Source organism: Neoarius graeffei, chromosome 9 (assembly GCF_027579695.1).
Source record: "Neoarius graeffei isolate fNeoGra1 chromosome 9, fNeoGra1.pri, whole genome shotgun sequence".
NCBI lineage: Eukaryota > Metazoa > Chordata > Actinopteri > Siluriformes > Ariidae > Neoarius > Neoarius graeffei.
In genome coordinates, this window is record NC_083577.1 from 85,138,526 (window position 1) to 85,151,848 (window position 13,323).

The 13,323-nt window shown below is 42.0% G+C and overlaps 1 protein-coding gene across 4 annotated transcripts in view; it reads left to right on the forward strand.

Annotated features, from left to right (window-relative positions):
* Positions 1-13,323, forward strand: part of gpr156 (G protein-coupled receptor 156) — a 115,541-nt gene that overhangs the window by 66,502 nt on the left and 35,716 nt on the right. For 2 of the 4 annotated variants that reach the window (XR_009655393.1, XM_060930412.1), the window contains exons 2-5: positions 3,915-4,037; positions 6,946-7,073; positions 8,014-8,149; positions 11,331-11,441. Coding sequence is in view for 3 of the 4 variants with exons in the window: in XM_060930412.1 (XP_060786395.1) it covers positions 3,915-4,037; positions 6,946-7,073; positions 8,014-8,149; positions 11,331-11,441 (498 nt within the window). In the remaining variant the exon portion in view is untranslated. Of the gene's footprint in view, positions 1-3,872; positions 4,038-6,945; positions 7,074-8,013; positions 8,150-11,330; positions 11,442-13,323 lie in introns of all 4 variants that reach the window. The other 2 variants (XM_060930414.1, XM_060930413.1) reach the window with 1 other exon arrangement.

Consider the following 13,323-nt stretch of genomic DNA (forward strand, 5'->3'; position numbering starts at 1 on the left):
TTTGTCAACCTGGAACGGCCATCACTGAACAGAGGTGGGGGTCTAAGACATCATTTATCAGCCACCTACAATGCAGTCCTTGGCACACTTCCCAGACAACTGAATGCACACCAAAACCCAGCTGTTTTCAGTGACTCACAGGAGGACAGAGAGAACCAGCATTCCATTGATCACCCTAACGGGCAATCCATTGATCATCCTAACGACTCTTGAGGCCGTTCACAACCAGCCCCCAGTGACCCACACCAACAGGATGACTCAGGCCCTGTCCACACGGCAACAGATTCAGGTGAATCCGATAAAATTGTTTATCGTTTCGGCCTGGCGTCCACACGGCACCGGCGTTTTGGGTGCCCCAAAACAAAATCTTTTGAGAACGGGATCCAGAGTGGAAAGATCTGGCAACGCCGCCGTTGCGAAATCGTCTGGATGAGTAGAACGGATTTGTTTACGATGACGTCACAACCACATGTGCTTCACGCCAGGTAGAAGTGTAACGAACTCGATGCGAGTTGTCAACAAATCCTATAACTTGGTTCATGAAACGCGCTTACAAAATATTTTCACTGTGAATATTTATTGTGTAATGGTGCAAAGTGAGAGAGAGAGAGAGTGAGAGTCAATCCCGCCAGCAAAAATAGGGAAAAAAAGGAGCGATCTCACCTCTTCAGATGTTGGTTTAAGTCCTACAATACATTCCTCAAAAAGGGCATAGAAGAACAAATTAATCCCTCAACGTGTAGCATTCAATGTATTCCGGACCATTAAAGATGCCGCCTTCCACGTAGAATCATACATCATCCTTGCTGCCATATTGGATAGGTCAAAGCGGAGAATAAAGATGCCTCATTCATGTGCTGCGTTTAGCTGTACCAACAGGTTTACCGTCCAAACGAGATCACATGGGATTACCTTTCACAGGTGACACTGGAAAAATACTTTTCATTGTATTTGGTCATTATAATGTAATTTTACGAACAGATTTTTCTGACTTTGTGGCTAATATGAAGTCTCGCGCATAATAGTTTATGCGCATGCGTCCTTACTTCTTCTATTGTTCTGGTGTCTCCAAAGGGACCGTCTTACAGCGCCCCTAGAGGTGTGGCATGTGTATTGCATCGTCTTCAGCAAGCGTTGTGTTGCCATATGGACCTGATATTTTACTGATCCGTTGCCCATGTGGACGTGATATTTTTTTAATAACATCTCGTTGCCGTTGTCGTGTGGATGTAGCCTGAGGCTACATCCACACGACAACGGCAACGAGATTTTTTTTTTTAAATATTGCGTCCACATGGGCAACGGATCAGTAAAATATCAGGTCCATATGGCAACACAACGCTTGCTGAAGACGATGCAATACACATGCCACACCTCTACGTGCGCTGTAAGACGGTCCCATCGGAGACACCAGAACAATAGAAGAAGTAGACGCATGCGCATAAACCCCTTCTTCTGTAGCATCAGCAACATAAGGTTTTGATTATTAATCAGTAGCATAAAACGAAAGACGCGGAAAGAGGAATGAACGGGGGTAGATGGAAGCCGGTACGCCAACATTCTGATATCCTCCAGAATTCTTTAATGGTCTGGAATAAATTGAATGCTACACGTTGATGGATTACTTTGTTCTTCTACGCCCTTTTTGAGGAATGTATTGTCGGACTTAAACCAACATCTGAAGAGGTGAGATCGCTCCTTTTTTTTCCTATTTTTGCTGGCGGGATTGTTTTTGTTTTTGGAAAGCGCACGGGCGGTGTGCGGTTTCGTACTGCTTCCGCAGTGTTTGGACTAAAGACTCTGCCCTAAGGGCTATTCTCTCATTCTCTCTCTCTCTCTCTCTCTCTCTCTCACTTTGCACCATTACACAATAAATATTCACAGTGAAAATATTTTGTAAGCGCGTTTCATGAACCAAGTTATAGGATTTGTTGACAACTTGCATCGAGTTCGTTACACTTCTACCCGGCGTGAAGCACTGATAGTCATGTGGTTGTGACGTCATCGTAAACAAATTCGTTCTACTCATCCAGACGACTTCGCAACGGTGCCGTTGCCAGATTTTTTCACTCTGGAACCCGTTCTCAAAAGATTTCACTTTGGGGCACCCAAAACGCCAGTGCCGTGTGGACGCCAGGCCGAAACAATCAACAATTTTATCAGATTAACCTGAATCCGTTGCCGTTTGGACAGGGCCTCAATGACACCTTAGATGAGCTTTTCATCCATGAGAGGATAAACACCTGATACTCCCTATTAGTCAGACAGAACTGAAGAAGCCTTTCGGATGAGAGGTGAAACGTCTTCAAGAACCTTCAAGCAAGTCCAGTTGCTCTCTTTTACCACCCACAGTTTACCATGACCTGGATGACTGAGAATCTTCACAGACAAAACTCCATCCATCCATTATCTGTAGCTACTTATCCTGTTCTGAACAGGATACTGGCTACAGGGTGAACTAGGGGACCTATTATCATTTAAAGGAACAGGCTGTTCCTTAAATCAGCTGTTCTGAACAGGGCTGTTTCGGCAGGATGAGAAGGGAGCTGTGGTGTTGTATCCTTGTGGTATTTTGACCAAATAATGTCATAGACATTTCATTAAGACCTCAGGGAACTGTGTTAACTTGTGGAAAAGGGGGATGATATGTCACCTTTAAACACTCAGTGCGTTTACATGCACATAGAGAAAATCGAATTTCTGCCATAGCTTGACTGAAATCGAAGTTCTAAATGCCATAGAAACACCTTAGCTTGGCTGAAATCGAACCGAACTGGATTTCTCGTAATCGAGCTACGCGACCTAGATTATGTGATTGTAGCTGAGCTACTTAGTGCATGTAAACCCTATCGAGCTACGTAGTCGAGCTACTTACTTCAGCACTGCCCCTTCCAAAACTGATAACTTTGTTTATACTCTTGAATAGCTCTTCTTCATGACGACAACCGGAAGTGTACCAACACGATGGGGCGTGTAGCGCCACCTGTGGCTCGGGTGCACAATGTACCTCACACAATAGCTCGATTTCCTTGTGTGCATGTAGGATTGGATTTCTCTGGCACCCCTGCTGGGACCCTTAGCTCGATTACCAACAGTAGCTCGATTTGGATGTGCATGTAAACGCATTGAGCATTGCTAAACAAGGCATAATGAGACACATGTGTTCCTAATAAAGCGCCAGTGATAATCACACGTCCACACGCACAGAAGCTGGAGATGAAGATTAAGTTGAAACACACAAGAGTATTTCAATAAGAATGAAAATCTGAAATTGGACAGACGTTACACAGTGATGCTGAACACCAGAGAAATTCAGCTCTGTGTGTGTGTGTGTGTGTGTGTGTGTGTGTGTGTGTGTGTGTGTGTGTGTGTGTGTTAACCTGATTGTACACCTGCTTGTGCTCCGAACAAAATCCTTGTTGGATATTAAAGTTACCCTAATCTTTTAAAGCTTTTTATGATTAAATTCTTGCAGAGAAATTAGTTTTCAGATGCCTGAAAGTGCAGAAAAATGTCACCGCAGCAGTTTTACAGTATTATATGAATAAACAGCGTACTGAGTGAATAATTAGAGTGTAATTGCATCAAAAGCAGAAGAGTCAGTCATGATCGAACATGGGTATGAAACACTGGTTTACCATGGGAAAGGGGGCGGGGCATGTATAGTTGTTGTTGCTTACAATCACCGCATTCACTGAATCTGAATTTCTTGTGAAAATGTGCTTGTGGAGCCACAATATCAAGAAAATATAGAATAAAAATGATGTTTTGCCTGAGATTAAGTATTCACTGATTTTCTTCGTAGTGTGTTTAATTGAGGCTGTCTCATCTCAGGTGGCATGCTGTCTCACAGTGCTGATTTTGCTCCTCAGGATGTGTGTGTGCCTGTGTGTGTGTGTGTGTGTAAGCTGTAGGCAGTGATGGAGATCAGGCCAAACTGCAGCACTTACTGCGACTCTGCGTCCTGCTTCATCCATCCTGCAGTCAACAAGCAGCAGAGTTTGGACATCCTGCTGAGACTCTGCACTCTCTTTACGGTACACACACTCGTTCACAACTCTACAAAACATCAGAGTATAATTATTTCATACGCATCCCTACCGGAGGAGAACCGTCAGGGCTTTCTAGGCCTTCAGCATTTCATATGTTATGTTATATTTAATTTCTTTCATAATTTCATTATAATTATTCTCTTCTAATTCTAATTCGGCCTCATTTTCTATCAAAGGTGCTTCAGGAATGAAAGGGTTACTGTCCTAAAAACATTCATACATGTCAACCTATACGGAATGTCCGTATTTTATACAGATTTGATTCAATAAACGTAGTATACGGGCGTATAAATAAAGTTATACGGATTCTTTAAAAAAACTTCAATATTTATTTAGAGCTATAATCAATTCCCACGATGATAAAAGAGCGCATAACATTTACAAACGTACTGTACACCACAGACAGCCAGTAAAGAGTCTTATGAAATCGCGCGTTATCTTGTGGTAGCGAGACTTCGTTCCACTTTTGATCATGCGCACACCGCATTGCGAGAATCCCGCCAGCCGTGAAGTCATAGACATAACATAGACGCCGCCTTCTGCGTAGAATCATATGTCATCCTCGCCGCCATATTGGATGTGGCAAAGTGATTCTTCACCCGTCTCTGGTATAGCGTCTAGACAGTAGCCGAGAATAAAGATGCCTCATTCATGTGCTGCGTTTAACTGTACCAACAGGTTTACCGTCCAAACGAGATCACATGGGATTACCTTTCACAGGTGAGACTGGAAAAATACTTTTCATTGTATTTGGTCATTATAACGTAATTTTACGAACAGATTTTCCTGACTTTGTGGCTAATATGAAGTCTCGCGCATAATAGCCGCTCGGTGAAACCTGTCTCCAAACAACGAAGTATTTCCTTCGTAACTACGCTGATAACACTTTGTGTTTTTGTCAAACATTGGAGCTTTGTATTCATTCTGAAGGTTTATTGTTATTAATATTGAATAAAAAGTAACTGGGATATATCATTGTTAATTATCATTCAAATTTTAGGTAAATTATTGACCAAAGGTTGACATGTATGAACATTAAACATGAGTTATCCAATGAGATTGTTGTGTCTAGGCTGAGAAGAGTTCAGAGCTGCTCACTCATTGGTTTGGACTTCATTGCCAGGACAGAAGGCCATGGCAGTGTATGTTTATGTAGGAAGTGACAGATGAATTAATTAACCAATCAGATTTTGATTTATAGTGGGAAGGACCAAAAATGTATCACCCTCAGCCTCCTTGAATGCCAATGTTAGTTTAACCGCGAGTCGGGGAACAAGTAGCACAGGCTAACGACTGAGAAACTAAGATTTCTGTCTCCAGACTCTTCTTCCACGCTGCTCGCTCACTACAGTATTTTTCACTCAGACTTAAGGATTCATTTCCCTGTGGAATTTACAGAGTTACTTTTATAAAGATAGACTGCCTTTCAGATTTTTCAAGTGTAGGTTATAAAAAGAATTTTCCCGACACCCAATTATTTTTGTTTCATGACCGAAAGCTACTGAATTTGAATTTGAATCACAGACTTCCAATTTTATTATTTTTTAAAAATAGAACAATTAATGAATTTATCTCCACGTGGCCCTAAATTCTCTGCTATTTTTTCCTGCTTCACCATTACCCAATACAAGATCCTACATCATGCATCACATCCCGTGGTGGGCTTTCCTGGTTCACGCAAGGCATTGTGGGATACAAATTTGAAACAGGAGAGAAAAATGGAGGACGTGAGTGTGCGAATGAAACGTGAAAGACTGACTACAGTAACGGAAAGAAAGCGAGAAGAAAAGATGTTATGTTATATACGAAGGAAAGGAAACGCAGGACCAAACTAATAAATATGGGCGCTCAGCGAGCACCTCGGTGTGATCAGCTGTTCGTTTAGCGACAGAATGATGGAACTGTCAGTGCACGCTCAAAGGTAAACCTGTAGATGGCAGTAATGCAACACTGTGGATGCCAGCTGCCGTAAAACCCAAAAGAAGAAGAAGAACGTAAACCTGCGCATGCGCACACGGACTTCCTCTGTCTGCTTGACTGCATGAAGCGAGCGATTTCATGCACATTATTTGCTTTAATCCCCTCAAATTAAATAACTTCCCAGCCACAGAATGGCCTGATATTTTGTGAGACATTACAGAAATAAACAGATATCACAATCACCACATTTCAGACGGAACTAAATTTCACTGATTTTATGAAATCGAAACAGCTAGTACACACAACGGAGCGACCTGGCAGCCTGCCACTAATCCCTTGCAAAATCCTTTGCCCTGTTGCTTTTTTGGTATCTTGCTAAGGTTTGTTTGAGCTCAAGTCCCAGCTCTAATAGTAACGATTCACTTCGGATCCCTACAGTTACCAGTTTAATTTTTTAAATTTTCCAATTTGTTGATTTCATAGCTTTTATTGCTTTTACAAAATGTAATGTTGTGTATATTTTTTTTTATACCTTGACATGGATCAAATCTTCCAACAAGGATATGAAAATCTGCAGTTTTGGCTTTATGGGGATATTCAGCTGGTCCTCATGGGCAAAACTACTTTGATTTTTAATTTTTTTTGTTTGTTTAACTAAAAGAGGTGAAAGATGTTCTTTTGGTTACTGAGGTTAAGGTTAGGGGTAGATTTAGGTGTAGCATAGCATTAATTAAGTAAATTAATTATGTCCATGGATGGTGCTCAAAAGGATAGTAAGACGTGTGTGTGTGTGTGTGTGTGTGTGTGTGTGTGTGTGTGTGTGTGTGTGTGTGTGTGTGTGTCAAATGGAGCACAACTAAAATCATATTTTTGTCTCAGATTAAAAGAACAAAATTATTGCTTTGAAGACAATATGCCTGTGTTGTTAAATTTGTAAGTTCGAGATCCTAATTCCGTGTGTGTGTGTGTGTAGAGGATGGTGGAGGTGCAGAGCAGATCTCTGTCTCCGGTTCTCTGCGCTGTAGTTTGGACGCTGCTCTCCTGTGGGATCCTGCTGTCCTGCCTCTTCCTCATCTTCACCATCCGCTACAAAAACAACAGGTTGACACTTCAAGCTCTCGAGCTCTAGTCATAAGTATTCACCCCCTTGAACTTCTTCATATTGTGTAGTGTTGCAATCTGAAACTGTTCAACAGAGACCCCGTCCACACGTAGCCGGGTATCTGCTAAATCGAAGATATTTTTCTACGTTTTGGCCTGTCATCCACATGAAAACACATCAAAAACGAATATTTAAAAAAACTCCGGGCAAAGTGAAGATTTTTGAAAACTCCGTGTATGCCTTTTCGTGTAGACAGAGATAACCGGAGTTTTGCGTTTTAGAACGTCACAATCTGCGCCAAAAAAATGACAACAAATCTGCCCTGACGTCAAACATGCGACCTTTGTTTACTGCAGAAGCCAGATTAAGCATGGACAAAAGAGTAATGGATCGGAGTAGTGCCTTGAAACCGTTAATTATTGTGCAGGTGCTATTTAAATGTTTAATTTTAGAAGCCCAACTAATCTTTGCTTTGACAAGATTCCCAATCAACGTTTTCTTGTGTCTTTTGAAGTTTATACTCCAAAATTGTGTTTAGAAGAAATTCTGTCTCCGAGTCTGTCCAGACGAACGAGCTTGGCGCCATGTTTTATGTTTAGGCGGAAGTGACGCCAACAGAGGGCTATTCTGATGTGATTAGGGGGTAGGATTTGGGGAAATAATGCCATCTACAGGTTTGGAATGCTTATGAATGTGATTGAAAACGCAGATGTTCGGTTATGTGTGGAAGGGATTTTTTTCGAAGACGAGGTGGTGTGGATAAAACATTTTTATAAACGGAGGGGGGGAAAATGTTCGGTTTTAAAAATACCCAGCTACGTGTGTACATGGCCTAAGTGGGAATAAAAAATGAAAATTAAATCGGTATGCAGGCTGCTGTAGTTATTTGCCCTAACTGTGTCTAATACTGTATGTGGTTGTGTATAATTGAATGTTCAGGATTGTGAAGATGTCGAGCCCCAACCTGAACATGCTGACTCTGTTAGGGAGTGTCCTAACGTACACCAGCAGCTTCCTGTTTGCTCTAGAGGACAGATCATCTGGACAGGAAGCAGGCCCAAAAATTGTCTTGCAGGTATGCATACACTCACGCACGCACACACACACACACACCTTGGCCTTCTTATGTTGCAAGGATTTATAAAGGAAACATTCATCCTTTCAGATTTAGTAAACACTTTTTCCTGGACACTGTGGTGGTGAATCCGGAGCATATCCCAAGAACACTGGACATACACCCTGATTCGATGGCAGTCCATCACAGAGCACCATACATATATATACACACACACACTCATATACTCACACCTAGGAGCAATGTAGAATCTGTAAAGGAAATCTTAAATAATTATTCTATCCACATTCACTGGATATGAACAATCGTACGCTCTGATTGGCTACTCTACTACTAGGATATCAGCTCATATACCATGAGTAGAGAAAAACAAAATGGTGGAATGCATCATGTCAGATATATCATTTTGTCAGCAAGTATTTAAAAAAACAGAAATAGAGAAAAGAATATAGTCCCCCCGCCCAATATCTCCTGTTCCACACTCCAGCCCAGTCGGTGGCAGTAATGCATTTTTAAAGTGGCACAGGTGTGTTGATGTGCTGGTTCAGGAATCATTTAATCCACTCCCCTTTCTGAATTGTTTGAGCTGATACCCATCCCCATCATCTTGTTTCAGTACTAATGCGAGGCGTCCTAACCACGTGTTAGTCTGTTTACAAACCACTCACTCAGCAGCCAGTTCGGAAAAGTCAAGCGTGGGCCAAAGGTCGTGACCGCACCCAGATCAAACGACGACTCCTCAATCGAGACAAAAAAATAATGATTTTAAGAAAGTATCTGACATCGTCAGAGGCAAAACACACCAGAAAACAGAGAGGAGAAACACACAGGCCGGCAGTTCCGCCATGTTTTCAAGTGACCTCGCTCATTATAATATTATAATGAGGATAAACTTCGACCGTTTCCGTACCCAAGTGTAAACATTAGCGCGCGATGTTTTTCCAGCTCGCTCTCCTTCACAGGAATGAGGCAGCGGGAAATACAGCATGTGTTTCAAGTATTCAAGTACTTAGGGGTTATTCGAGCTCCACAGGGTACTGTTCATCTTTTTAATGCATCAACCTGCGTCACGTTAAGTTGGTTTGCCAACCGCCAAAAAAACCCGAAAGAAGAGGAACAACAAAACCCAAAAAATATATTAAAAAAAGCAACAAAAATATGGAATAAAAGTATTTGATGGTAAGAACATATCTTTTTTTACTTTTCAAGAATTATTATTATTATTATTATTATTATTATTATTATTATCGCATTTTTCACAAATTGCTCCTGTCATTTCGCCGGTTTGTTTACATTCTAAGCGGAAATTATTTTGTTGGACGTTCTGTATAAAGTAGGGGTGGGACTAGATTAAAAAAAATCTAATTAATTACAGGCTTTGTAATTAATTAATCTTAATTAATCTCAATTAATCGCACTACCGTATTTGCCCCAAAAGCAACATTTATTTTATGTAACTAAATAATACGTGAAGAGTTCAAATAATACACAGACATGATTTTTAGATTCAAGCTCATTTAATGGCTGTAAACAATATTTTGTTGGAAATTGTTCTTCTGCACGGCATTTGAAACGATGGATCACACGCCGCAATCTGCAATACATCTCGTAGACCCTTGTCTTCTACCACCGATAGCGGTCTGCAGTCCAGGGCAATCCACTTGGCCAGCGTGTTCGTTAAATTTTCCAACATTGCCCTGCTCGTTTTCTTCTGGAATCCAGCCATTTCTTCGAGTTTGCACTGCTGACCAGAACTGCTACCTCGAGCTGCAGCTGTTTCAGTAATCGCGGTGACATGCTTGGCATTTAAATGGTACCGTAAAGTTGACGAGCTTCTGTGATAAGCAAACTCCTTTCTGCACAGTTTGCAATAAACTGTGGTTTTATCAACAGTTCCATCGGGTCGTTTTTTTGAATATAAATTTACCGTCCAGCAGACCCGGCACGCTTTCAAGCTCCATTGCTGTAACTGGAACTGTGTGCATCAGTATATTTGTCGCACCATAACACGGTGCACTAACAACGGTTCCGGGTTGTTTGGCATGCAAACTGCGATAAAATGCGTTAATATTTTTAACGAATTAATTTGTTTGAAATTAATTAATCTTAATTAACATGTTAATGTCCCACCCCTAGTATAAAGTTTTTCTTTATCAAATTTGCACAAAATAAAAATGCTCCGTTTCTCAAATTCTAGTGAATGTGGATAGAATAAAACAGTTATTCCACTCAATCTCACCGTACATGGATTATAGACAACTCGGTGCTACGCGCCTCGTCGGCTATCAGCTCATGTACGACTCGATTTTGTGGAATAACTGTTAAATATAAGCAATGTTTTCTCCTTTGCTAAATTGCTCAGAGGTGTGTATGTGTGTACATGGTGCACTGCAGTGGACTGGTGTCCTATCCAGGATGTATTCTGTATTCTATATATAAAAGGTCGTAACTCATAATTTTTCCAACTTCTGATTTCCCGTCAACTCCCTGAAAGTAGGGACCGTCTCCTCAACTCCAAGTTTAGTCCAATCAACATGGCTGCTCACAGCATGAATGAACAGTAAACACAGGAGCACGTCTTATCTCGAAATAAATTCTACTGTACATCGATCAGCCATAACATTAAACCCACTGACAGGTGAAGAAGTGAATAACACTGATTATCTCATTACAATGGTACTTGTCAAGGGGTGGGGTTTATTAGGCAGCAAGAAAGAGAACAGTCAGTTCTCGAAGTTGATGTGTTGGAAGCAGGAAAAATGGGCGAGTGTAAGGATCTGAGCGACTTTGACAAGGGCCAAATTGTGATGGTGAGATAACTGGGTATGAGCATCTCCAAAATGGCACGGTATACAGTGGTTAGCTCCTACCAAAAGTGGTCCAAGGATCCAAAAGACAACCGGTGAACTGGCAACAGGCTCATTGATTCGCATGGGGCATGAAGGCTAGCCCATACGGTCCAATCCAGAAGAACAGAAGAGCTACTGCAGCACAAACTACTGAAAAAGTTAATGCTGGCTAAAACAGAAAGCTATCAGCATGAACTTTTTCAGCAGTGTGTGCTCCACTCGCTCTTCTCTAAAGGTTCAAACAGAGAGACAAGCTAAAAACCCTTAAGGATTTCCATGTTTAACATTTTGTTTCTCCATTTGCTTTCGTTTCTGTTGTCTGCTGGTTTCAGCCCTGGGTCTGGACACTGTGTATCGGCAGCTCTTTGGTGTTTGGACCCATCCTGGGGAAAACATGGCGTCTGTACAGGGTCTTTACCCAGCGTGTACCTGACAGGAGAGTGGTGAGTTCAGTCTCAGGACACGTCACTAGCACTGAGCAGTGTTTTTATACTGTTTGAAATTATTTAAGTAGAATGTTGAAGCTGAAATGTCTATTTGTGTACCTTGAAAGAATAACTCTAGATATCAGGACAGCATCATCAGTGTTTTATGGTATGTGCATGATGCACAATACACACAAATATATAAAATGTAGACGCCAGTGTTTTACTGGGAAATACGCCACTCGTATTTTTCATCTGAGCTCCATCCGGGACATGGAGAACCAAAATCAGGAGATTAGATTAGATTGGATTGGATAAAACTTTATTGATCCCTTTGGGCGGGTTCCCTCGGGGAAATTAAGATTCCAGCAGCATCATTACAGATAAACAGAGAAAATAAATAGAGAAAACTTCAACATAAATTAAGTATTTACATATACAAATATAAAAGAATAAGATATAGGCTACTGCTCCTTCCCGTCCTCTGTCCTCCTGTTACCCCTCCCCAGAGAGGAGTTGTACAGTCTGATGGCGTGAGGGACAAAGGAGTTTTTGAGTCTGTTTGTCCTGCACTTGGGAAGGAGCATTCTGTCACTGAACAGGCTCCTCTGGTTGCTGATGACGGAGTGCAGAGGGTGACTGGCATCGTCCATGATGTTCAGTATTTTGTCCATAGTCGTCTTCTCTGCCACCGTCACCAGAGAGTCCAGCTTCATGCCGACCACAGAGCCGGCCCGCCTGATCAGTTTGTCCAGCCTGGATGTGTCCTCCTTGGATGTGCTGCCCCCCCCCCAGCACACCACGGTGTAAAACAGGACACTGGCGACCACAGACTGATAGAACATCCACAGGAGTTTCCTGCAGATGTTAAAGGACCGCAGCCTCCTAAGGAAGTACAGCCTGCTCTGTCCCTTCCTGTATAAGTGATTGGTGTTGCAAGTCCAGTCCAGCTTGCTGTCCAGCCACAGCCTGAGGTACTTGTAGGAATCCACAGCCTCCACCTCGACTCCCTCGATCAGAACTGGTCGTGACCTTGGTCTGGACCTCCCAAAGTCAATGACCAGCTCCTTGGTCTTCGAGGTGTTGAGCTGCAGATGGTTCCTGTTGCACCACATGGCAAAGTCCCTCACCAGGCTCCTCTACTCCTCCTCTCTGTCATCACTGATACACCCAACGATGGCTGTGTCATCGGTGAACTTCTGAATGTGACACAGCTCCGAGTTGTATCAGAAGTCCGCGGTGTACAGGGTGAAGAGAAGAGGGGCCAGCACCGTGCCCTGGGGTGCTCTGGAGATCGCAGATCTGAGTGACATATTTCAATAATATTGGCTGACATTTTTTCATGGCATATCAGATATGTTCCATTCAGCTCGCATGACACTGAATGAGTCAAAGACCGAATGGAACATATCTGATATACCATGAAAAAAGCCATTATTATTATTATTATTATTATACATTCCTTTCGAGTGTTCAACGTGTCTTTCTCATTCAAAATTCTCTCAAAATCTTCCGTATTTAACAAAGCAAACCTGGTGGCCATGTTTGTTTACAAACTTTCACAGTCACTCGCTAGAGCAGACGTTTTATGTCTCCGACGTGTGACGTCATATTGTCTTGACAACCGTGCAATATCGTAAACCATATTCAAGGCTCATTCTCCACTGGATAGAGTGACGTAATGCATGTAGGATAAGCGATATGCTAACAATATTGCATGCTATCAAACCAAATGAATGAAACCCATGAGAAGGGAACAGAACACATGGTTTTATTCCATGGAAAAAGTGTCCTGTGTGTATAATAATTCCTGATATTTCACTCTGATGACGTCACTCCCAGTGTTTTCCCGCTGACGAGACGCGCGTTGTCAAAATAGCAAACCGGTTCAAAATTAAAA